The sequence below is a fragment of the Pleurodeles waltl genome, chromosome 7, assembly GCF_031143425.1.
Source record: "Pleurodeles waltl isolate 20211129_DDA chromosome 7, aPleWal1.hap1.20221129, whole genome shotgun sequence".
Classification (NCBI taxonomy): Eukaryota; Metazoa; Chordata; class Amphibia; order Caudata; family Salamandridae; genus Pleurodeles; species Pleurodeles waltl.
This window is the reverse complement of record NC_090446.1, coordinates 225796231-225821266: the sequence shown is the minus strand read 5'-3', so window position 1 is coordinate 225821266 and position 25036 is coordinate 225796231. Positions and strand designations below refer to the sequence as shown.

The following is a 25036-nucleotide window of genomic DNA, read 5'->3' as shown; positions in this document are numbered from 1 at the left end:
GTGCTTGTTCTGCTTGTCCGAATGAAGCCAACCCAAAATGGAAATAATAATCTCAATTAGTGTATATCTTGAAACATGTCAGTCGTGTCAGTTGGTTCTTTCAAAGGTTTCATTTGAGAAGACATTTCCACTTACACTGTCTTCTCTGAACGGCAAGTGCATTTCCAAGGCACCCAGACCTAACCTGGGTACATGAAAGAACCTACAGTCAAACCATTTTCATAGAGTTGTACTTTGTCAGCTAATGTTCATTGATTTGTCTCTCACCTTTATATAAGTGGACGCCTGTAAATCATTTGCAGATTATCTTGCACTGGATGGGGTTGACATACAATATTATCATTGCTGAAGACTTCCTAGCTTCCCTCTTCCCAAGTTTGTACAGCAAACTGAACGTCTCCAAAAAGCATTGATAAAGCCAATATTCCTTCCTTTATTAATTTACTGACGTTTCCTTACTTACGGGCTTTTCTGTATTAACATATTAACTTTGCAAGTTTTTATTTTATTTTTATTTTTTACCAATGTTGTGCAGCATCGGTGTTAGAAATGGGGTCTCTGGTTGGCAGTCAGTTTACACTCTGTCCAAGCAGGGACCCCCATTCTAGCCAGGGTTATGGAGATACACACCTAGGATAACCCTTGCTCACCCCCTTGGTAGCTTGGCACAGGCAGTCAGGCTTATACCAGAGGCAATGTGTAAAGTATTTGTACCAAACACACAGTAATGCAGTGAAAACACTACAAAACGGACCCCACACCAGTTGATAAAAATAGGGAATATTTAACTAAATCAAACAAGACCAAAACAACTAAAATCCAACATTTTCATGTCCAGATATGAATTTTCAAAACAATAAGAGTCTTACTCCATAGAAAATAATGGAAACGTTGATTTTACACAAAGTACCTAACACATGCTCTTCCCACCAACCCCCCACCCACCCCTCCCCAGCTGAAAGTAGGGAGAACTACCCAACCTCATGGGAGTTCTCATCACTAAGGCGGAAGAATCTGGACAGACCATCAACATTGGCGTGTTCTGTTCCAGGGCGGTGTATCACTGTAAAGTCCATCCCCTGTAGGGAAATGGACCACCTCACCAGTTTTGGATTCTCGCCCCTCATCTGCGTTAACCATCAGAGGGGCCTATGGTCGGTCTGAACTCAGAAGTGAGTCCCAAACAAGTAGGGTCTTAGTTTTTTCAGCGCCCACATCACAGCAAAAGCTTCACGCTCCGTTGCACTCCACCTACGTTCTCAGGGAAGTAACCTCCTAATAATGAAGGCTACAGGCTGGTCTAGGCCCTCTTCATTTAGCTGTGATAAAACTGCTCCTACACCATGCTCTGAAGCATCAGTCTGCACAACAAATTCTTTGGAGAAGTCAGGAGACTTCAGCACGGGTACAGGGCACATGGCTGCCTTCAGGGCATCCAAAGCTGTCTGGCAAGACTCAGTCCACATCACCTTTCTGGGCTGCTTTTTGGAGGTTAACTCAGTCAAAGGAGCAACAATAGTGCCATACCCCTTGATAAAGCTCCTATAGTATCCGGTGAGACCTAGAAAGGCTCTCACCTCAGTCTGGGTCTTGGGAGGCTCTCAGGCCAGAACAGTGTCAATCCTTGACTGAAAGGGTGCCACCTGGCCACTCCCCACCTGGTGTCCCAAGTACACCACAGAACCCTGCCCTATTTGGCACCTGCTAGCCTTAATAGTGAGCCCTGCCTTCTGCAGGGCCTCTAACACTTTGCAGAGGCCCTGCAAGTGTTCCTCCCAGGTGGAGCTGAACATAGCAATGTCATCCAGGTAGGCTGCACTAACATCCAGTCCAGCCAACACTTGGTTGACCAACCTCTGAAAGCTGGCAGGGGCATTCTTCATCCCAGAGGGCATCACCCTAAATTGGTAGTGCCCATCTGGGGTGGAGAGTGCAGAGCTCTCCTTGGCCCCACTCAGTCAGAGCAATCTGCCAATATCCAGAAGTTAAGTGAAACGTGCTGAGATATTTGGTAGCCGCTAACCGATCAATGAGCTCATCAGCTCAGGAGATGGGGTGTGCTTCAGTTTGTGACCGCATTGATTCCCCGGCAATCCACACAGAACCTGAGTTCTGGGGTGGAACCAGGAGCAGCAGCTTTTGTGACCAAGCCCACAGGGCTGGTCCAAGGGCTAGTGGAGAACTCAATTACCCCAAGGGCTAACATTTTGGATACCTCAGCCTTTATGTTTGCCCTATCCTTGTCAGCCACTCTGTAAATCTTATGTTTAACAGGAGGACTGTCCCCAGTGTGCACATCATGTGTACACAGATAAGTGACCCCTGTGATCAAGGAAACTATAGGAACAAACTGTTCCAACACTTGGCGACAGTCCCTTGGTCTGGGAGTTGGAGAGGTTCACACCCCTCCACAGAACCATCTTTCTCTTTGGCAGACTGAAGGTCAGGAAGAGTCTCACTCTCTTCCTCCACCCCATCATCTGTTGCCAAGAGCATTGTTACCTCTGTCCTCTCGAAATGAGGCTTGAGGCGATTGATATTCTGAAACCTGTCCTAGGATGCTTGTTTCTGGTCCAGGGAGGTTCTGGCTTGGCAGTTCGGGCTGGACTGTTCCCATGAGGAACAGGGTCAAGACTGATTTGCATATGGCTAGGTCCAAACAGGGGTGGCGTGATGAAATAAATAATGATGGATTAAACCCAGATCTTTGTGATTGGGGGTGAATGTTTGCATTGTTCAGCATTCCATCCATCATCTGTTCTTTTTGCATTTGTCGCCCCAAATGGGAAGGGTATACCCAGATATGGGTCCCGTGCTCACTGCACAGCTGGATTCAAGCTAGCCTAGCAGCTAAAAAAACAAAAAAACAGTCTACTGAGGAGTAGTCCTTTGCAAATCTTCAACTCCAGGTGTTTGTCAGGAGGTAATCACTGCTTAAAACCTTATCTACTATTGTAATCTGTGAGATTCCATGCAACAAAATGTTTACAGCCTTTATCGCAGTGCACAATAAATTGGTCAGGTTTACAACCTTTGTCATAATTTTTTATAATAAAAATATCAGACGTATAGCACCTGACATAAGTTTCCCAAAAACAAACAATTAGGCTTATAGCCTTTATCATTGGCTTATCAGCATAACCAACTGAAGACTGCTGGCTTTTGTATCAGCTTTCCCAGAAGTCAACCGTCAGGCATACACTGCCAGAAAACTATCTAACTGTCTATTTAAAATGACAATCAGCCAAACAATAAACACATGCTTACTATAGTAGTTTGTAAGATTTTCTGTAACTAAAGAAACCTGTTCACATAGTGTGATGTCAATCCTCTTTCTACATATGCTGTTTGCATTAAATATGTCAGGCCAACTGTCTTTGTTTTAACTTTACATAATAAATGGCTTAAACGTGTAGCCTTGATGAGTGGTGTGTCACTATAATCAACAAAGTCCTGCTGTATTTGAGCATAAGCTTTCCCATAAGGCAAAAACTGAAATTCAAGCACTCTTTTTCCAGTGGACACACAGCCTATGTCCAAACAAAACACCTGTGCGGAGCCACTGTCCCTCTTTCTGCAATAATTATCAGCTCTCTTTTTTAAAGTTTATCGCATAAGGTCTGGCGACCGCTACATTGTCAAGGCACGTCTAAAATGTTGTCACATGTATTAAATCTCTTCTTGACATCCCAATATCGAAGGAGTATATGTACAAACTAGAGCATATAGTACAGCGGTACGATAATAATCTGCTGTTCAAGGGAGTGAATGCCGACAGAGATAGACGGGCTTGTAGTACTAAGTATGGTGCAAGAGTCTCAATTTGAACATGCACTGCGGGATACATTTGGTAGCTTAACTGAACCAGTCCATAAAATGTCTGTTTTCTTTTTTACAAGGTAAAATAATGGAGCATAAGAGATCATATATTTTTTTTTTTTACACCGACAGGTTATACGCCTGTATTAAACTGGGAGTGTGTCTGCCTCAACAAGAGGCGGACGACAATGAGAAATACGACATGTACTGTTGTAGCAATAAATGCCTTTCTTCTTGCCACATCAGCCTTTCCTCATGCCTCATCAAAGTACTTGTCGTTTGTCTGCATTAATATATGTATCATTAGATGCCTCAAAAGGGTTCCAGAAGTGCTTCAAGGAACTCTATCTCAGCCGAATCTCTACCTAGTAAGATGTACTTAAGACGTTTTGACAGCTGAAAAGAATGTGTGCTATGCAAAACACGGGTGGCCGAATTTGCCACTTAAAACCACCCATTTTCCTCCCTGGACACATTTGCTCTTACATGGAGCTAATATGAATTAAACGTCAAGCTGACGTCTTTTGTTTGAAAAATTAACAAGCCTTGGCACAGTCAATAGGTCTCACCTATCTGAGATCTATTGACTTAGGTGATTTTTATTTATTTTTTATTTCAATCATGCTTCGGGGCAGCCACGCTGCTGTTCAACATGGCTAAAAAATACATTGATAAATCAAATTGCTCTCATGTATGAGAGAGATATTTGGCTTTGTCAATGTTTTTTGTGATGGGAGCCTGCAAGCAACAGCAGCTGGAAGGAGGTGGGTGGGAGGGGGTGGTGGGTGCCATGGGGCAAGTAGAAGCTCGGGAAGGTGGATGGGGGAAGGTTACAAAATGGTGTAAAAACTATGTGGCGGGAGCATAGGGCAAGCAACAACCTAGAAGAGGAAAGCAACAACAGAGCAAGGAACCATGTGGAAGGGAGCAAAAACACCAGGCAAGCAATAAAGAGAGGAAGGATTGGGAACAAGCAACAACTAGGAAGGGAAAAGAAAAAGAAAAAATGCCTCAATCCCAGCACGAACTGCAAAAGGACGCTAATCAAAATGAAGCAATCAGTACTTGGTCCGTCCTCCATGGATGGGAGAAATAAAGTGAAAGTGAAACTGCATGCTCTAACCAATCAGGAGACAGCAAATAAGAGTGACAGTAAAGTCAATGAATGGTAAGCACTGGAAGTGGGAGCCGACAATTCCCTTTTTAGTTAACAAAATGTCTTGCAAGTGATGGCATATGTGCTATCTCAGGCGCAACCTAAATTTAACAAACAAAACTATTAGAAATGGTCAACCAGCTCAAAGGTGCAAAAGGAAAGTAAGGCAACAATTACCAAGATTCAAAGTGCATTTGGATAAATGGAAAGCCCTGGCTCAATGTAACATTATGTTTTGAGGTTCGTCCATGTTGTAGTCCCTTAAGGTAACTAAGTGCCATTAAGTACAAAGAATAGCAAAGACACCAACTTGTGCAAAAGGAAAGCTTTTTCTTAGCATGAGTTACCCGTAAGTCGGGTGAGCCACCAGTCACTGCAAAAAGGTCTGTTGGTCTGCTGTTGGCTACCGTGTAGGGAGAGAAGTGTGTCTTGCCCCTGGTCATTATGTCTTTTTTTCAATCCGGAATGATTAATGTTGCTTAAAATTGTTTGCCTGCTGAAGATTAGTGCAAACTGGACCAAATGGAAAAGTATGAGCAGAGACATTGCGCTGCTTGTTGGAGTGGCCCTTAGCATTTTATGCACACCGCAACTACAATAAAGAACAGGGACCAAGACTTACAACTGAGCATAAGGCATTTGCGCCACAGAGCTCAGCATGCACACCTAGGACAATATAAACAAACATGAAAACTTATGAGGTCTCCATTCACATTCCTTTTATGACGAGTGACATTTACATGGGGCTAGCAGCAATAAAGTGTGTGTGGGGCTGAAAGGAAGTTGTCTGACCTTGTGAAGGAAAAGTTGTGGGCGTGCTCTAAGGAGTCAGATAGTTATTTCTCGCTGACTTAAACACTGCTGGACAGCAGCAATTAAAAATGTGGCGGACATTTTCTTCATTTTGTTTTTTATATTTACCAGTCTTGGATGACAGATGCCACTTGGATTGATAAATAAAAAAAAGATTGCTTTTTGTTAAAGTGCAAAGTTTTTTTTAAAAAGGACAGGGAAAGGCGTATTGTGGGGGAGCTGGAGAAAAAACACATGGGAGAGAGCCGCATGTGGGGGAGGGTGAGAAGCAGCGCAAGTGGCATTTGTAGGGAACACACGAAGAAGAGAACTGGAAAACGTGCAATCTCATGAAGTTCCTATTCAAAAAGAAAAAAATAGTTCCCTAAAGTTAGCAACGGAAGGACACAGATCACACAAATCAAGAGGATAGTAAAGCGCTATGCTCCATTGAAGGGCCAAAGACAAGATGGGCAAGGTAAGCCGTTGAAGAAGAAGCAAGGCAGTGAGTGATAATAAAGCCAGCCCATGGTAAACAATGGGCGGGCTTAGAGCTCGCAGTAAGTTCTTGGTATGCCCACAACAGGTCTTTTAAGTAGACAGCTGCGTTATTGGTAAGCTCTACCTTTAAAAAAAAAGTTACATGCTTTCAGGAGTTATAATCATGTTTATCTGGTATGAAGCATGGGCATTTCCCCATGGTTCTATAGAAGACCTATAAGACTCTTGTTTTCTAGAATGTTCTGTTACTGCTCCAATTCAGCTATACAAATCACTGAAGTGATTAAGTAATTAGTACACCGAGTTGGAAATTCGCAGAAGCTGGTAGGAACCTAGCTATCTAAACTGCAGTTTGCTCCCAGGCGCTGCCTTTCAGCGCCACCAGATTTTTTTACTTTTAAAATATAGGCATGCAACATCACAGTTTTTTTAGGTGTTGTGTAACAAAAAACATAATTAGTTCATGTAGCTCACATCCTTTTGGGGTTGATTGGAACCCAAGGTCGGAGTGTCATGAGTACTTTACATAGAAGTTATTCAGCTATTCGTGATGTTGCGTCATTGTACACTAGCATTGATCATCGAGATGGATTGAATGCGAGGCAACCTTTTTTTAAGTGTGAGACCATTGGCACGGTTGAGACACACCAATATGTTGTTGAAAATGACTCCGTGGTATCTTGAGAATAATTATGTCTTGTTTAACGAGCATGTATACAGGCAGATGAGGGGTACAGTGAGGGGGACTACTTGCACTCCCAGCTATGCTAATTTGCATGTGGGAGGAGCAGGTACTCAGGACCGATTTTTCAGAGGAATGGTGCAACGATATTCTCCTTTTGGCCAGGTTTATAAACGATCCGTTTGTTATTTGCAGGGAGTCCATTGACAGTGCAAAAATAGTAATGGATAGAATCAATGTGATTAAGCTGAGTCTCCAATTTACCAGTACCAACTGCGAAAGTAGTTTTTTTGGGGGGGAATTAGAGATCTATATGCAGAACTACAAATTACACTTCAGAATATATAGAAAACCCACAGCATGCAATACGGTCCTTCATGCAGATAGTTTTCAGCTAGTGAATTTGAAGAAAAGCATTCCCAATGGTGAAGCGATACGCGCCCGTAGGAATTGCATTGATGATGATGATCTTAAATCTGCGTTAAATGAGATTGCACATAAATTCCATGAACGGGGTACAGTGAGGATGTCATACACGATTCTTCTTCCAAAACAGAAATGTTAAACAGGGATCAAGCTCTGTTCCAGAAGAATCCACATAAGAAGAGTGAGTTTGCACAGATGAGATTCATTACCCAGTATTGCATTAAGCAAGGTTCCATCAGAAAAATTCTCAACAATTATTGGCATGTAGCACAGAACGACCTCATAATTGGCCCTTCTATAACAACCAGACTAGGCTCTATTTCAACAGAGCAAGATGAATGAGGGATGCCCTTATTAACTCATATCCCACGATGTCAAGAAAAACTGGTTGCAGAAGAGCAGAGAGTTTTGCAAATGTTCTAGTTGCAAAGCGTGTGCATTTGGGTTTAACAAAACGCACTGTAAGTCTCCCTTGGTATGAATCAGGGGAGCATACACCTGCAGAACTGATTTTGTGGTGTATGTTTTGGAAGGCCTTTGCGGCCTGCAGTATGTATGTAGTGAAATAAACCCAGTTCACAAACGTATTTTGCAACATGTTAAAGACATCAAGATCGGGTTTATCTGATGGTTAGGCATTTTGCTGAGGGTACATGGCTGTAAAGTGTCTTAATTCAAATATGTGGTTGATGCAGTGGCAAAAAGACCAAGGAGAGGAGACATGGAAAAAGAGCTGAGTAGAAGAGTCCAAACACATACGTACTCAAGCTTGATTCCAAGCCCCAAAGGTTTGAATCTGTGATGGTAGAATGGTACCTCTGTTGTTTCCAGCTCTCTGGGATCTTTTGCACCCCTTGCTGTTTGTGTGTGTGTGTATTAGAGGAAGAAGGGCTCGAAATTTCAATCGTTGCAAAGCAATATATGTTGAAAGAATACTTTGTACTCCAGCTGAACATTTATACTAAGTAATAAGATTTACCTTTTGGTGTGATTTATCATAGTTTTGTTTATATGCCTACTTGGGCTTGAATGTTTCCGGACAATCCATGTTTTAGCCACTTACTAATCATGGCACTTTTTACTTAAGTCCTTATTGATGAACTCAGTTGCCATTGTAGCTATGTATAAATTTTGATTTTATGAAAATAATTTCAGTGTTAGTGAATAGATAGTGTATTTAGACATGTATCATGTTATCTAGTTTGAAAAATTAGGCACCCATTCAGGATTTATAATATAATGTTCATTGCAAATTTGGAGATTTATTATGTTGCTACATGTGAGGTGATAATCCCAGACGGAGTATTTTATTTACCCCGGTCCATAGATAAAGATAGCCTTTTTCGTGATATTCCGCTGGAGCTTTCAAAAACATTTTTGATGTGATTTGTTTTAGTTTGCTGATATAGTGGAGAGATATTGGTATTTTGTGTGCTATTAATTTATTTTTTTCAAATATAATTATTTTGAATATATGTATGTAAATTGTTTTGCACTGTTGGCACAGATAATTGAAAGTGTGTTCGGCAACCCTGTGGTATATGTTTTCTATGTCTATTTCGAGACGTGCACGTCAGGACGTAAAAGTACACCATTGATGTTGTTTCCTTTAGTTGTGAGCAAGACCTCGTTAGGCGTCTTGAAGTGTTGGCGTCTGGCCGGTGATTGATGCGGCAGGACTGTGCAAGTGTTTTTCAGCTATTTGTTTGTTTCTAATACACAAAGGTTGATGAAAAGGGATAGTTTATCATTACTTTAATAGACTTGTTGGTGCTGTGCAAAGGAAATGCCAAATCGGAGGTCCCACCATGGTGATAATTCTTCATGAGGTACAATTGGGCACCTAGACAGCCCTATGGAGTAAAGAGAAAAATATAGTCCCCCTTCCGATGGCGGCAGAAGCACGAACCTCTTAGTAAGGCAAGTGAACAGCAAGAGACAGCAAATAGAAGGGAAGATTGACGCTTTGCACCTGAAGTGTTATGCCTCTCTCTGAGCCCTGGAAATCAAACCGGTTCTTAGTTATGAGCATGCAGCATGTGCCCGACACAAGTACACAAGTACACCTACTCAAAAAATGGCTTTTGAGTTTTGTTTACTTGAAGTATCTATTATTCTTTATCGGTTGAGGGATAAGCAGAGTGAGATATGAGCATCAGTCAACTTGTTTCATTGACTTAGTTTAGAATATTCGGTATAACCCATCATAGTCTAGCTTTGTGTTTTTCAGCAATGTTTTTCTTTCATGCATTGTTTTTGCTTTGCATCTCTAATCTCCTCAGCACGGAGCAGAGCAATCAGTAGGAAAATGTCTGAGTTATATTTACATTTAACTATTCATTGACTGAGCTGTAGCTCACATAGTGCTAAGGTTGTAAAGTTTCTGAAAAAGTCCTGAAATTACATGAATACATTAAAAGAGATGGCGCATAAGGTCGTCCACCTAGTCTGTCTATCCTTTCTGCTTAGCCACCATAGACGCTAGGTTGTCTTTGATCTTCATGTCCCGTGCTTTTTTTTTTTTTTTTTTTTTTTTTTTTAGTCACCCACATGCCTTTTATTAGTTTTGATATTGATTTTATCTATATCACTTCTTCGGAAAGGCAATTTCCTGACTTTACCACCTAGTCTGTAAAATAAAAAAAAATATTTATAAGTTGCAATGAACATTGAGTCTCTCAAAGAATAACAAGCATTTGCAATGCAATTGGTCTTGCATTTGCCCGAGTTAGATCTATAAGCTTATAAATTCCTAATTGGACTTTTCTTGACACTTAAATTGAAAAGTAAAACAGTTGACATAAGCGAGCCGATTCAAAGCGCCATGGCCTCCGTGAGCATGAAGGAGAGACACAAAAAGAAAAAGAAGTTTGTTCACAGTCAGATGTGCAATTATCCATGTAACAGGGGCAGTCTGCAAGGCAGTAACAAAACTGCCCCAAGGAGGGACTAATGTTAAATCATTTACCAATGATAACACAGGATTTTTGAAAGGCAAGCCCATGAACAAGTGAAAGTGATGGGCGTGCAGTAGGCGTGGTTAAAAGCCACAATACTTACAACAGGTCAAAGCGCTTGCGCTCTCAACCTAAAAATGAATTTACATGTTTCCATGCACCTTTAAAGAGACTCCCAAAGAAGTCTGCAACCTTTAATTTTCATGTACATGAATAATCAGAATGACCATATGCTATCTGCCTCTATATCTATATACTGCATGAATACAATCAAACTTTTATGGGGTCGTGGCCAACCAGAACACCCATTTATAATTCCAAAAGGCTCTTATTGCTAATGTCAGTTGACACACAACTTCCAGGGTGAAAGATCACCCATGCTCAGCTTCCCTAGTGTTAGGAGAGTAATATTTTTTTTAACTATGAGTCAATCTTTATATGTATAATAGCGTATTTCTATCTAGTTAGTATTAACCGCAGTTTCGAGACTCATATGGAGAGGGCTAATGGAGAACAGCAAAATGATTTGTACAGTGGAGTTGATGTGTCCATTCAGAATAGTTAGTGCATGAATGCCTACTTCCCAACCTTACATTTCCCATTTTTGAGTCATGGCAGCATATTTCCATTGGCCTAAAGGTAAAGAGAGTGTTAAAATAAACTTAATGTTTATAACCAAACAACCCCCCCCCCCCCCCCAACACACACACACACACCCACAACCCCCCCCCACCCCAGTCCGACTTCTCCTCACCCCATTTAAGGTAACTGCAGCTAATAGGCAGAGATTTCATGTTATCGATACACAAGAACATAAATAATATGAATACAGACAGTGAGATTTTTGTTAGATCCTTTCAACTTTTGGTTGTTGGTATCTCTTTAGCAGTTGCCTTTGGATGGGTATACTGTACTTAATGACATGGCATTTTCCATAAGATTACATGAAGCTTTAAGTAGTCCCTCAGTGATGAACTCTTTGCTGCGGCCAATACATTCTCCCCCCTATTTCCTGCCCAACTGTCTCTGTACTCCTCAGGCCCTAAGGCTGCATATAACCCCAGCTGCCACTCCTCCTCTCACTCCTGGATGCTGCCATTGCACATTCCTTTGCTTTCACCAGTACTTATTGAATTGCTTTGTAAGCTTCTTAAGCACTGGCCTAGCCAAACTATTACAACATGGCGTACCGTATCTGTGAGCATACACAGTGAACATCTTTTGAGGGATTTTCTTCTCTTATGTTCTTGAAAAAGCATTACAAGTGGTCTGCAATACATGCATGCGTATGCATGCACAGCTGCCATCTTGTAATGATTTTCAAGGTGATAATGTGCTTAATAAATCAATTTAAAACACAACATTAACAAATATATATTTTCAGTAAAGCAGTTACCTTTGCAGCCATCATGCCCAGTACCTTCGTGCTCCTTCCATTTTATAGCTCGTATATTTCCTTCCCACTGAGCATCTGGAGTCGCACCTGGAGCATCTAGGAAAGGACACACTTGTGAGAGGGGTCAAGTATTAGCAGTTTTAATCCATCGGTCAAAACTGTTTTGTATTGGTGTGTGCTGGAAAAAGCATGTTGCCTCAATTCACATGGTAGGATTCATTAATCTTATGGAAAAGTCATTTATGGGGCAAGGATCATGTATCTTTAAATCTCAGAACCAGTTCGAGCGAAATCTGGATATACATGGCCCATGGTTTAGACCTATAGTTTAAACTTTGCAAACTGTGCATTAAGCTTAATAAGTAAAATTATTAATCTTACATTTTCTGTGAGGAATTATGGTTGTCACACGACATACCATTGTAAATATTTTAACCAACATTAATGCTCTATTTTTGGAGAACCTCGAATGCCTATTAACATAACAGACAGATTTTGGATGCTTAGGTGTGGCGATAATTATTTCTAGTTCATATAAAGCCACCTTCGTTTATAAGTCAATGTACGGGGCCATATTACCAGTGGCGGCCGTATCTGCAATCTTATTTGATTAAGGGCTCCTGGAAGAAGAGAGAGAATTTCACAGTTTGTCTTCTGAAGTCTTGCATTTTTGCCAGTGATGCGAGATGATTGGTGTTGGGTTAATACGGCTATCGCAAGAGACTGGTGCACAAGTGTTCATAGTGCTGGATGGTAAATGTTTTATGGATTCTCCGTGAAATGGATGCACACAGAATGGACTATGGATTGGAAAGGTGGGTGCATGGGCATGGAAATACATTGGCATTTCTTGTTGATCTGCAGCTTTCAATGTGTGCCGCTAGCATTCATAGCCCTATATTGGTGATGTGAGGGGCTGTGCAAGAGTTTGGCACCTTTGGTCTTTTCTCTTTCATCATCTACTCCGCTGCTCGCTTCCTCTCTTTTTTTTTTTTTTTTTTTTTTTTAAAAGGAAGACGCCATCGAACCTTTCTCAGGCTTCCTCTCTTCACTTATTCCCACAAAGGAGAGCCGTGGAACCACTCTTCATTCCTCACAGTGAACTGTTCGCAAAGGGACCCCTTCTGTGATCCCTCTGCCTTTTTTTCCTTCTATACTTGACTAGTGTATGGTCTGTATTACTGCCCTAAACCCGAAGCACCGACCTCATCTAGCCTGCTTTTCCAGCAGATTAATCTATTGTTGTAATCAAATCTCGCTGAAATCTTTGCACTCTCTGTATTTTGGCTGAAATCCTGCATCTTTTCATCCGTTTACTGTATTTGTTGTTTCTTGATGCACAGCTATTTCAAAACCAAATAGGTGTGTCCTGGAGTGAACCACAGCAAATTGTGTTACAAGACATTTCCACTTATCATTGTTACGGAACTGCCAAATGCGGTATGCAGTGCAGCTAATTTGTGTCCCTGGGACTGTTTTAGGTGCTTGGAAGTTCTATTATTTTAATACTCTTAATTACTCTAAAAGTTATGCATGCTTTACTTGTGTGCGAGACAGTATATACATCATATTTCTATTTTATATTTTAGAAATTATCTATAGTAAAGACTTTGAAACACTACACCTCCTCTAGTTTGTGCGTGTTTTCCACCTTTTGTGTAATAAAGTTAAGGGTCTTTTTCTACTTGGAAAATAAGCATGACATGAACAGACTCCTTTTCAAGTGACAGGAAAGTGGCCTAGCAAGGGTGTATTGAACCCAAGGGCAGGCAAAATAGGCCCATTGTTCTCTAGTTAGGTAGTTTGGTTTGCTGTGGACCATTCATGTCAATGAGCCCTGGTGCCCCCGCACCTGATGTGCATGTAATAGTTTTGTCCCATTACTATCCTCCTTCAGCATTCTGTGGTATTTTTGTTGGGTCGCAAAGAAAGTACTTTTTTCCATATGCACTAAATTTGGAAGGTGGTTTTGTGAGAGCGTGGAGGCAGTGATACTAATTCCTAGATGACTATAGCACAACTGCTGGACCTAGGGCTGAGACCACAAATCTAATTTCGTTGGTGAACCAGAACGAGGGGTAAACAGAACTGTCTAACTGTTGTCAGAATAGCTGGAAGCTCCAGTGAGTCTACCCTCAGTTAATGATACAATAAGCTTAAGCCAGCTCTCGCACATCTAGATTTTTATATAACTGAGACGGTGCAGCAATGGAGTCAGGGATAGGATGAAGACATAGGGAAATTACAAAGGCAAATTCATATGCATAATTCACAAATCTCTGTACCTTTGTGATAGAGAACAGTAATATGCCCATGTTACCAACATCAGTGGGAACCAAGAAAGTCCTCTCCCGTGTACTGACTTTCAGGCATGAATCAGGGGAAAAGAAAGGGCCCAATTTAATTGATGCCTGTAGTGCAGGCGTGATTTAAACCACTAAATCACAAAGTGTGAGATGAATTTGCTTGAATCTGACTGCTGCAGCAGTTAGTTTGATGGATCAAAAACAGCAGGTGATGATGATGATGTGTATGCTACATTACTGGGGTGCATGTTCAGAAGCAGATCATCTCACTCTACTTCAAGAGCCGTCTCTTTTGTATGGCCTTGCTTAAAGCCCTGAATTGCAACTCACAATCGATAAAATAATGTGCTTTATCATAACTTGAACAGCTGACAGGATACGTCACACATGCATATTTTCCTTTCCTTACCTGGCAAACGATTCAGTGTGATCCAGTAGTGTTCATCTGGACTGTATGTGTCCTTTGACCATTCTAGTAAATCTGTAGCACGCTGATCTGTCAGTATAAAATTAACAAATTCCCTTGTCAACATGTAGTATGCAGTTCCAAAGTACAAAGTGATATTGTGTGGAGGTGGATTTTTCTTCTTTGACGTTGGATAAACATAAGAAACTCCTACATTGACAAACTCCTTGTAACTAACTAGTGTCCTGTGTTTCATGTGTTCTGGTTGAACTACTCCTGGAGTTACGTTTCTTCCCTTCCACTTACTTTTGAGGTATGCAATAATTTCCCTGTTGGTTTTGAGTGGGTAGTCCTGCCCACAGAGATTGATTACATAGAACCATTTACGTTGAGAGTCCAAAAGGTCTTTCATGCAGTTGATGTCTGCCTGCAACCTGGAAAATCCAGCGTACACCACATTCTCTCTCTTTGATGCCAAGAAAATATTTCTGAAGCACCCGACCAGGTTCTGTACACTGTTTTTGTAGGTACTGGGAGATTTCTCGTCCACATGTACGCAGTATACGTTCTGAGGTGCATAAATGGCTCTGATGAGCTTGACAAACATGTGCAACTCTTTGTGTATAGTGATAATGTATGCCAGGGGAAAATTTGCTTCCTCGTCAGACAGTGGACTTGTAATGAAATGCTGTTCGTTGATGAATTTGGAGCAGTTTACCGAATTCTGCAGGGAAGAGGGCCCTTTAATGGACAGTGGGGCTAATGCTTCTTGGCAATAATTTGCAATCCCAGGAGCAGCGGATTTCCCTTCAAAAAGAGCTGAGCAAAGTTCATCTGGATAAAAGCCGCATTCTACCAATTCCGGGACAAACTTCTGTTCACTTGGGTCCTTGGAAACAGAATACTTCATGTACATTACAGAGAAGATGAAAACACAAATGCCGATGCAGAGTAAAAATCCTGACTTGGCTGCGTCCAGCTGGCTCATTTTCTGCCTTTGGTATCTTCTTTAGATTCATAGTTTGGTGTTGGGATATTTAAACCTGTAAGAATTCAAAAATGCATTACTTGTTATAAACCGATTACAGTGAATCTTCCAAGAATTGTTCCTAAAATTGTGCTATGGCATGCTGTTTCAACTTGGCATTTCAGTATTGAAACTACAGGTGGTGCTAAGCGTTATCCTGGTAATGTAAGATTTTTTTTGTACTTTGCTTTTTCGGACTTAGGGTTTGGATTTTGCAAATAAAGCTATTCATGTTTAAAACAATAGTATAGTTGGGCTGAGTGAACAACTAATGTTCATCCCGCAAAGTATAAAGTTATGTCAGTTGACTTTTCGACCCCTTAAAAATACATTTCATGCATTCTCCCAGAGGATACGGTTAGGCAGCACTTTAGAAAGACTGGCTTAGTGAATTAGTCACTATACGCATAATGCGTTGTGGGACCTGACCCTCAGAGTTGCGAACAGAAGTGCAGCAGGCGTGATTTGACACTTTACATTCTTGCTTCGTTAAATTGATATCTTCAGTGGAGAAAACAAGAGCTGTTCCTGTCACTGATGTGTTTTCCTGATGGTGATTGATATGTAGATGCTACTTTGGTGTACTGCTAAACATTTAATAATGTTAATGGGTGGTAAGCATCAAAGGGCAAAATTGTATCTGTTGTTTTGAAGAAGAGTGTACGTTAGGTTTCTAGCCCAGAAATAAACCCTTGTCTTTGTTTTCTCTCAATATAACACCAAAACCTTCCTTTCTCTTACTAAGTTTAATCTTTTTTTTGTTACAAGTATCTAGTTTGGAGCATTAACCTTTAAACTCCTAAGAGAACATTTCAATTTATCTTGAGTAGTTCTCCTGTTGTGGTGTCTGAAATTCTGTAACATGTTTGCTTGCCTTCTTTATTGTTAGGGGCAGTTTTAGCACTTAGTGCACGATGTTTGAGAGGCAAAGCAAGCTTGCATCTTGTGTAAAAGGGATGTCACAAGACTGAAGCGTGTCTTTCAAATGCATTGCTGCTCATCTGTAAATAGAGTGTCTGGGTTTAGGAAAACAATATCTGAGATAGTTCACAAAAATAAGGACTACAATTTTGCATCGAATGCCTTAATTGACAGCACTCAGTGAGGTACTAAGTGGAATTCAATGCAGAGTTTTACACACATACACTATCATCTGTGTTAATGAAACTGCTTGCCGCTAAAGGCTGCTAAATAATCCCGCCCTGAAATGTGTAAACGTGCCTCCCAATGTGCTCAGTCGACTGCCTCTGTCATATGAGAAAAAACTGGCACCATTCTGGCAAAACCGGGACATTTGGTCCCCCACTTGTAAACCACCTGAATGGCATTCCACATATTCAATGCTCCATGATGGACAGTAGCTTAGTTGGAAAACCTAACTGCTTCAGCTAAGGACGTGAGGAGTAAATGTTTACTTTGGGTATTATATTGAGATTTTTATGTTTATTTACTGTGTATATTCAGCATCCCGTACCAGAGATGGATTGATAAGTGCCTTCTCGCCAAGAGAAGATGTGGAAGAAAGTGGTTTGTGCTGTTATTTATATATATATCATTAGGATGTATTGGAAAGCAGATGTATTTGCTCACCTGCTGGGCAAATAAGTGTTTCTGTAGGGCCTGTCTTTAGAAAGGTCCTTAAAGACTGCAGCAGATAATTGTAGGCTGGGGGTTTTGTTGCTGACGCTGTTAAATTTATTAAAAAATACCTCCCTTTCTTTCATAAAAATGTTTGTTTGTTGATTTTCATTAATTTGAGACATTGGCAAATGATAGTGGTTAACTTTTCAGAACAGTGCTGCAAGTAATTGCTGTCAGAAAAAGAAAAGTGATATCATCATCTCTGGCTTTGTGTTATCAGCCAACCGGGGGTGTAAAACCAAAAAGGTTTACAACAACCTGTGGGGGATGTGCGGTGGGGAGGGGGCTATATATGTAAGGCAGAGGGAGAGATGGGAATCCCCCATGTTCGTCATGTTGTGGCAGGGGTTTGGGTTTCAGGAATCGATGTCAAATGGAGCATTTTTTAATGGCTGCAAAGAGAGGAAGAGGAGGGAGCTGGTCTGTGCTGTTTGGTGTGGGTTGAAAGGGGCAGGGAATGGGAGTTCTTCTTCCAGGGTCTTTTTGTTTCTGGGAGTGTAGGGACCTTTAGTGACAACCCTCCCTCACCCAAGCATCTTGTCACAGTGACAATCTTGAGGGGGCATACCCTCTTTGACACCAATCAATGTAGAACTCAGAGCCGTTGGGGTCTCAAGCAACAGAATACTTGCCTTGCCATGTAATCTGTGAACGGTTGCCATAGGCTTGTCAATTTATGGGCGGAATATGTTAGTGCACAGTGTAATCTTTTTCATGGCAAGCACTTGCCACATTTTTAGAACCAGAAAGCCTCCAATGGGGACTCTTCCTTTTTCCAGAACAGTGTGGTGAGTTGTTTAGCCCCCACTATCGTTTGTCGTGTTATTGTCTTGTCTACACTGGTCATTCCCTTCATATTGGAGAGTATTATACCCAGGAGAGCCAGGATTGGGTATGCCGGAATAGGATTTCCCTGGGGTGGCTAGAATGTAACCTAGTATTTGCTTCCAGAATGATGGTGTGAGGGTGTAGTCCCATTTGTAGAAAGATATTCCCTTTTCTTGCTGGTGCCGACAGCAAAAAGCTGAGGTTGTGGGAAAACATTTATGTAGATAATTGGCAGGTGTGATGGAACATGATTTTGTAGAGTGATCCTCGCTGGAGGGGGGGATACTTCATAAAGGTTTGAGTAGATTGTGCCTGTACCAATTCCATTCCTTGCTCTCTATGGTCGTCTGTAAGACTGACTTGCAGCGGACCTAATCCGCTTTGTAGATCATAAGAGATTATCCCTTTTGTGCCTGAATAGGTGCATATCATGCCCCTGAAGGGTGTCATTTTGAGAACAGCCACCAGGGCGTTCGTTAGCGCCCAGTTTCGAAGTTGACAGTGTTGAAGTCTGGAGTTTTCCGGGATATGGTGTTCCTGTTTGCATTGTTCAAATAGTTTGATTGAGCTACTGTGGAATAGATCTTGTAGATTTTGACAATCACCAACCTTCCAGTTGGCTAAAGACCTAGAATCTCGGGCCAGAGGAAGTCAGGATTTTAGGTAATTGAGATATTTGGAGATGGGAAGGAGGTAAGGCCTTTATTGATGGCTAGATGGTCACACATATCAAGGATCACTTTTGCAGCTGTGGCTGCATAAGCACGTTTTTGAACATGCTCCACAGAGAGTCATGATAGGTACCACAGAGGACGGCACTACTGCCCGATCCATATAGAACCAGGATCTTTCACTCTCTCACACTGTACACTCCGAGATGAATCGCAGATGTGCTTCTCCGTATTATTCAAGTAGGTTTAGACAGGCTAGGACCCCTCTCTTCCTGAGAAGCATTAAGAGCTTGTTTGATATGAGCAGTTATTTTGCTTTCCATACAAAAAACTTGTTTTATAATTTGCAGGCTGATTATGTCCGCAGAGGAAATGTGTGTGGGGAGTGAATGGAAGAGATACACTAGTCAGGGTAGGATATTCATTTTAATGATATTGTCTACTCAACAAGGGTCGGGTACATGAATCTCATCTCCTGAAGCCATCCACTATTTCTTTACGGAAGGGAGCTCAAATTATCAGGAACTTATCTGGAGGCCTATGACAGTGAGAACTATTAGAATGGTGCCTGTGTTTTCAAGGCAGGCACATCTTGTGGGCTGACCTTGAGGTTGAGCACGCACAATTTATCTTTGTTTATTTTGAAACCACAAATGTTTTCGAATTGGTCTAGGGCAGTCATCAATACTGGCAGATTTTGGGCAAGTTGGAAAGGGTGGGAAGAATGTTGTCAGCGAACAGACTAAGTTTGTGCTTTCTGCCCCCAAATGGGATAGCTGCAATGGTGCGGTTCCATCTTAGAGTTATTACTAGTGGCTCAACCACTAGGGCAAACAGATGGGGGCCAATTGGGCATTCCTGGCTAGTCCCCCTGGTGAGTCTAATTGGGGATGGTTGTTGCCTGTCAACTCGGATGACCGATGTAGGGAAGGCATATGCTGCCGTAATTTTATCTTTCATTTAGGGCCCAGCTGTTTTTTCTCGTCTTTTTTAGAACTGCTTCCACAAAGGCCTAGCTGACTTTGTCAAACTATTTTTCAGCATCCAAGGAGGTTAATGGGGCTGGGCCCCTCCTTTTGCATACCTTCTCAGTGAGATGGGCGAGTCCCCTGATGTTGGCTGCCCCCTGCCTATTGCAAATGAAGCCCACTTGGTCGGGGTCAGTTAACCCTGGGAGTAGGTGGTCTAAGCACATCACTAAAACGTTAGTGTACATTTTTTCCATCTGTGTTTAGAAGTGCCATAGGGGGATATGACATGCAGGACGCTGGATCTTTGACTTGTTTGGGGATCAGAGATATATCTTCTTCACACATTGTAGAGGATAGACTAATGCTATGTGCAAAGCAGTTAAACAGAAGCTCCAGTTGTGTCGGCAGGTGAAAGACTAACTTCTTGCCAATGACTAGTGTAGGGGGGAGGGGTATGGATCATCTGGGCACTGTGATTTTTCTATTCTGGAGTAGGTTAGCGCCAGTCTGTTGTCAAACTCATTTATAGGGACTTCCAGACTCTCCCTGTGTTCGTGGTTTAGTAACGGTCAGTCGCATGCCTCTTCTCTTGTAGCTCTTTGTACTTTTCAGGGCTGTGCTCATATAGGGTTTGGTAGAACATGTGAAACCCTGCCCTTTCCCATGCCTCCCCTTTCGTGTGGCGGCCATCTAGGCTTTGGATCTGTAGAATATATGTTTTGGACCTATATAGTCTGATCTTATGGGCTAGGAGGGAGCCATCATTATCTTCATTGTCGTAGAACCTCTAGTCAATAACCAGGAGTGCTTGCTTTGTATGCTTGGCCCTGTGTGTTTTTAGTTGTCCCCAAGGACAGCTAGCTTGCATTTGGAGACTCTAATGGGTTTTTTTTATCCACCTTTTCAAGCTCTTAAATTTTTTAAGTGACAGGTGTTGTTTGTGAAGTAATCTATGATTGCTGTGTGTATGGTTTGCCTGTTGATTGGACCTCTCAGGAGCGGGGGGTTGAGGTGCCATCACGGTGGCATCACTTAGTGTGTGCAGAGAGGCGTTCTGAGTAGTGTTTGTGAAGTAATTTGTGATTGCTGTGCGTATGATTTGCCTGTTGACTGGATCTCTCAGGAGCAGGGGGCCCTTTCTGTGGGCTAGACTATAACTCCACGTGAAAGCGAAGTGTGCATGATCGGATAAAGAGCTATCAGACATGGATAAGAGTTCCAGAGCTTGGAGCACTGAAGATGTAACCAGGACATAGTGTGCGAGTAAGTGAAGTGGACCTGAAGAGTTGAAGGAATAGTCCCTCTCTTCGGGGTGTCCATTCCACCAAGCATCCGTCAGACCCAGCTCAGTGATCTCTTTATAAGGAGCGCAGGCATTCAGTTGCCTGCCTTATTTGGGACAACAGGGCAAGTTGAAATCCTCTCCCACTGGGTGCCCATTGGCTATCCTGAGCTGATGTGAGAAGAGTGTGGGAAGTTAAAGATCTTGAGGTGTGTTAGGGGCATAAATGTTTAGGAGTGTGATGGTTGTTGCTCCCCAGGGTAAGACGAGTTTTATGTAGCACCCTTCTGTGTCCCTGGTAACTGCTGAGGAACCTTACCTAAATGTGTTTTGCATAGTATATCTACCACCGCTATCTTAGAAGTAGGTGAAGTCAAGTATTGATGGTGATAAGCAGGGTGGCTCATTTGCTTGTGGTCTTTCTTGAGGAGGTCCATTTCCTATTAAAAGAGTATGTCTGCGTCCTGTAGGAGGATATACTGCCAAATCTGTTGATGCTTAATAGGTGAGTTTCTCCCTTAACACTGAGGAAATGGAGGGTGTGTGGCCTAGATGGCGACCTCGCAAGTTGCATTACAAGGAGCTCTGTTTACCCAAGCCTATAAATAATATCCTGCACCAACACCGAAGCCTGGCACCGCTGCACAAATGTTGCACGAATGTCCGTGACATCCACAACTAAGGAGGTGGTCCGCCGCATTGAGGAGTGAGTTGGACTAGTCCAGCGCTGAGGGGTGGGCTGTGGGCAGGGGGCTCGGCCTGCCACGACTGAAGAACTGGAAAGTCAGAGGGCTCAAACCTCTGCCTTTGAAATATCTCATACGGTCCCCTCAGGAGAGGTCAAAGACGGTAGCCAGGAAGTTGCCCAATCTCGTTGGTAATCCGCCGACTGCTGCATGTGAGGGGAGGCAGCAGCTGCAGTGAAGACGTGGAAGGGTGAGTCACAGGAGGCGGCCTGTCGAGACTGAAGACCTAGGAGGATGGAGAGCATAGAGCCCTGTCCTTGCATCTACTCGACCAATCCTCTCGAGGAGAGGGCGGAACAAGCAGCTGAGCAAAGGATGAATCCCACAGGTAATTAATCAGTGGGCATGACCCTGAGAAGATGACCTAGAAGGACAGGACATTGTGCGGTCTCATGGGGCCATGCAAAGAGAGACGGCCAAGACCTCCACTGCTGCAATATATCTGGGTAAGGAAACCAAACGACCCTGCGGTGGTGCCACTCAGCTCCTCCCCTGCACCTATCCTGCCCCCTAGAGGTAATGTCTACTGGTGCTGAGAGTGGCCACGCACCGACAGAACTAATCTGTAGGGCCTCTAACCGGAGGCACTACTGATTTTGGGAACAACTGGAACACAGTTATCAATACCTCTCAGGGCAAAATACAGGGTGTGTATCCCTACCGTATGGTTCTTCTGGGAACAGGAATGCAACGCTCAGTCCTCAGTCAACAAGGGGCGCCCACGCTCGTGCTGCATGAGCTTCCACCCTCAAGTGCTGCTCCACTCTCATGAGCTCACAACATACTATTATCGACAGTGGGGTGTGTTGAGGGGGAGAGCAGAGCATGCCCAGCACTACTTAGCAAGATCTTGATTGTTATGGTGCCTCCCGCTTATTAATTCGAGCCATAGTGACTCAACTACTGTGCAGCGTGATACCAGATGCCCAAACACCTATCCCCGGCACTTCATAATACTCCCAGCTGATGTAATATCCTTATCACAATGGGCCGCACAAAACAGGATAGATCAGTGGCAGGAGCAACTGGCGCACAGGGGAGTGGAATGGAGAGGGACCAACCACATCTCCAGGACAGGTCCTTGAGCAGCACCCTGGCAGCACACTTGCGCAGGTTCAACAAGATATTATCAGCTTTGCTTGACATAAAAACCACATGTGAAAACCAAGATAAATGCACTAAGGATAGATATGGGCATAGTGAGGGAAGATAATAAGAAACTAAAAGAACGAGTAGAATCCACAGAGTCCAATCTAGCCTCCTTCAGGCCGTTGGTTTCAGACACTACAGCACACATTAAGGCCCTGAAAAAAGAGCTGACATTGGGCAGCTGGCGGATGATCAAGAAGGGACATCCCGCCTTCCAGAGTGAGTAGAAGGCCCAAGCATGGTATTGTACCTCGAAGATTGTTTTTCATTGAAAATCCTTTGGGGCAAACACTCAAGCTTTTTCTCCATTGAGCGCACACACAGGGTACCAGGCCGGCTGCTCCCACCGGGACCCCCCCCACCCAGTGGCGCTGTGGGGCAAAGGTAGATGCCAGGTGGCCCTCTCCAAACTGTATACCCCACTGGACTGTGGAGGGATGGGTGCCCCGAACTATGAATACTACTATGCAGACGTCGGCTCCAGAGTCCCACTAGATGGCTGGTGGGTCAGAATCAATACAAACTGGGGAACTGACCTGGTGGGACTACCCCTTGTCCCGGTATTGCAATGGCTCTTCAGTACAAAGGTGGAGTCGTCTTCAGTGCATAAGTGTTTTAATGCAGGTCGTCCAGAAGTGCTGGTCGACTTACACACTCACAAAACACTCCTGCCCTCCATATGCTCCAGGACTATCTCTCTGGGCGAGGCCAGGTTGCTCAGGGCTATTCCCGAGCCCAGACTCATCCTCTTGGCAGAGGCAGGCTTTATTGAATGGGGTGACCTCTTTACAAATCAGATATTGAGTACATTTTAGAGCCTGGTAGACAACTATGACATACCACCGGGTCTTTCTTCTTCCATGCCCACAGATTGTTTAAATGAGTTTTGTCACAAGACGGACGACGTGCCAGAAACTTTTGTTTTGCTTCAGGTGCTGCTGACATATGGTGATGCGCAAAATTTAGTTCACCAACCTTTATAGTTCCTTGTATGCGGATAGAGAGCAATTCTTGTATGCTCTTTGATCTTACTGGGGCGCAGCCCTCAACATAACACTTGTGGACCAGAAATAAATGCAGAGCTTAACAGTACCAAATATCTCCACCAATGCCAAGCTGAAATACACACAGCTCAACTACCTACACCACACCTATCTCACAGGACATAACCGGTTTCCTTTCCCTGGTGGTGGGACACCAACTTCATAGGGAGCGGCTACACTACATCCAGGGGGGTAACTTCCCACACCGCAGAGCATAAGCCTGCCAATAAATTAATTGACTTAGCATTAGTCTTGGTGGAACATAGACTGACAGTGAACTGGAAGTCTGCTACTGCCCTTCCCACCAGTTTGTAGATATTGGACTTGCGCGCCGGTATGCTGGCAGAGCAACGGGTGCTACTCACTTCCAGGGCACGGGGCTCACCACCAGCCAGACCCCTAATTGTCAGGGATACCTGGAACGATTGGAAGCACAATCCAACACTGAAGCACTGTAGCAGGTTCTACATCACCCCCTTATAGATAAAACTACACAGACCGTGGTCACCAAGCAGACACAGACGGAGCTCCCCACACACAACAGCACCATAGAGAGTTATTGTAACGAAAACCCTTTACTTCCTTTGTACCAGGCCCCATGAGGGGGAATTTTCTTCTGAGCTGCTGCTTTCCTTCCCCCACTCCCCTGCAGACTCTGCCACTGTCCACTCCTCGTCAGACATTCTAACGGTTCCGCAACCACATACCACAGTTCAATATCTTTTATAAACCAGGTTGCATTGGGCTGGTAGATATGTACGGATAGCCATAAGAATCGCCCAACACTGAATAAGAAAGAATGCTGAACTGAACTTGACAATGTCACATGTATGGACTGTACGTCATATTGGCTTCACCTCATAATAAGCTTGTAATTATCTGTTATGCCCACTCATATTCCTGGTGCAGTGTGTGACTTGCACATGCTTGACCTACTCCTTACAAATCGATACATTTTAAAAAAAGATTGAGGAAAAGGAGTTTCAAGATGGATGGGATCACCCCTATAGGAAAAGGGACGTCTATAGGTGTTGAGATAGCCATGGAAGCATTGGGTTATTCAGGTGGGATAGCCTGCAGACACGAGTGGCACCCCTGTGTTGAGCGGTACCTGTAGGAGATAAGGGATATGGATGGAAAGAAAGGGAAACTGCATCAATCGTAAACCAAAATGGGCCAACAGTGCCAGCCTCATATGCGGGATTCCATTTATGATCTAAATATGATTACAGTTACC

General features: G+C 43.1%; 2 protein-coding genes across 3 annotated transcripts in view; one reads left to right on the top strand and one right to left on the bottom strand.

Annotated features, from left to right (window-relative positions):
• RTF2 (replication termination factor 2) overlaps positions 1 to 25036 on the top strand; it is a 349973-nt gene that overhangs the window by 133213 nt on the left and 191724 nt on the right. The gene's annotated exons all lie outside the window — the stretch shown is intronic.
• LOC138303985 (beta-1,3-galactosyl-O-glycosyl-glycoprotein beta-1,6-N-acetylglucosaminyltransferase 7-like) overlaps positions 1 to 25036 on the bottom strand; it is a 48848-nt gene that overhangs the window by 3102 nt on the left and 20710 nt on the right. The window contains exons 2-3 of the mRNA XM_069243600.1: positions 14445 to 15484; positions 11730 to 11825 (exon numbers count right to left, since the gene is read on the bottom strand). Of these exons, the coding sequence (XP_069099701.1) occupies positions 11730 to 11825; positions 14445 to 15429 (1081 nt within the window). The 5' untranslated portion in view covers positions 15430 to 15484. The remainder of the gene's footprint in view (positions 1 to 11729; positions 11826 to 14444; positions 15485 to 25036) is intronic.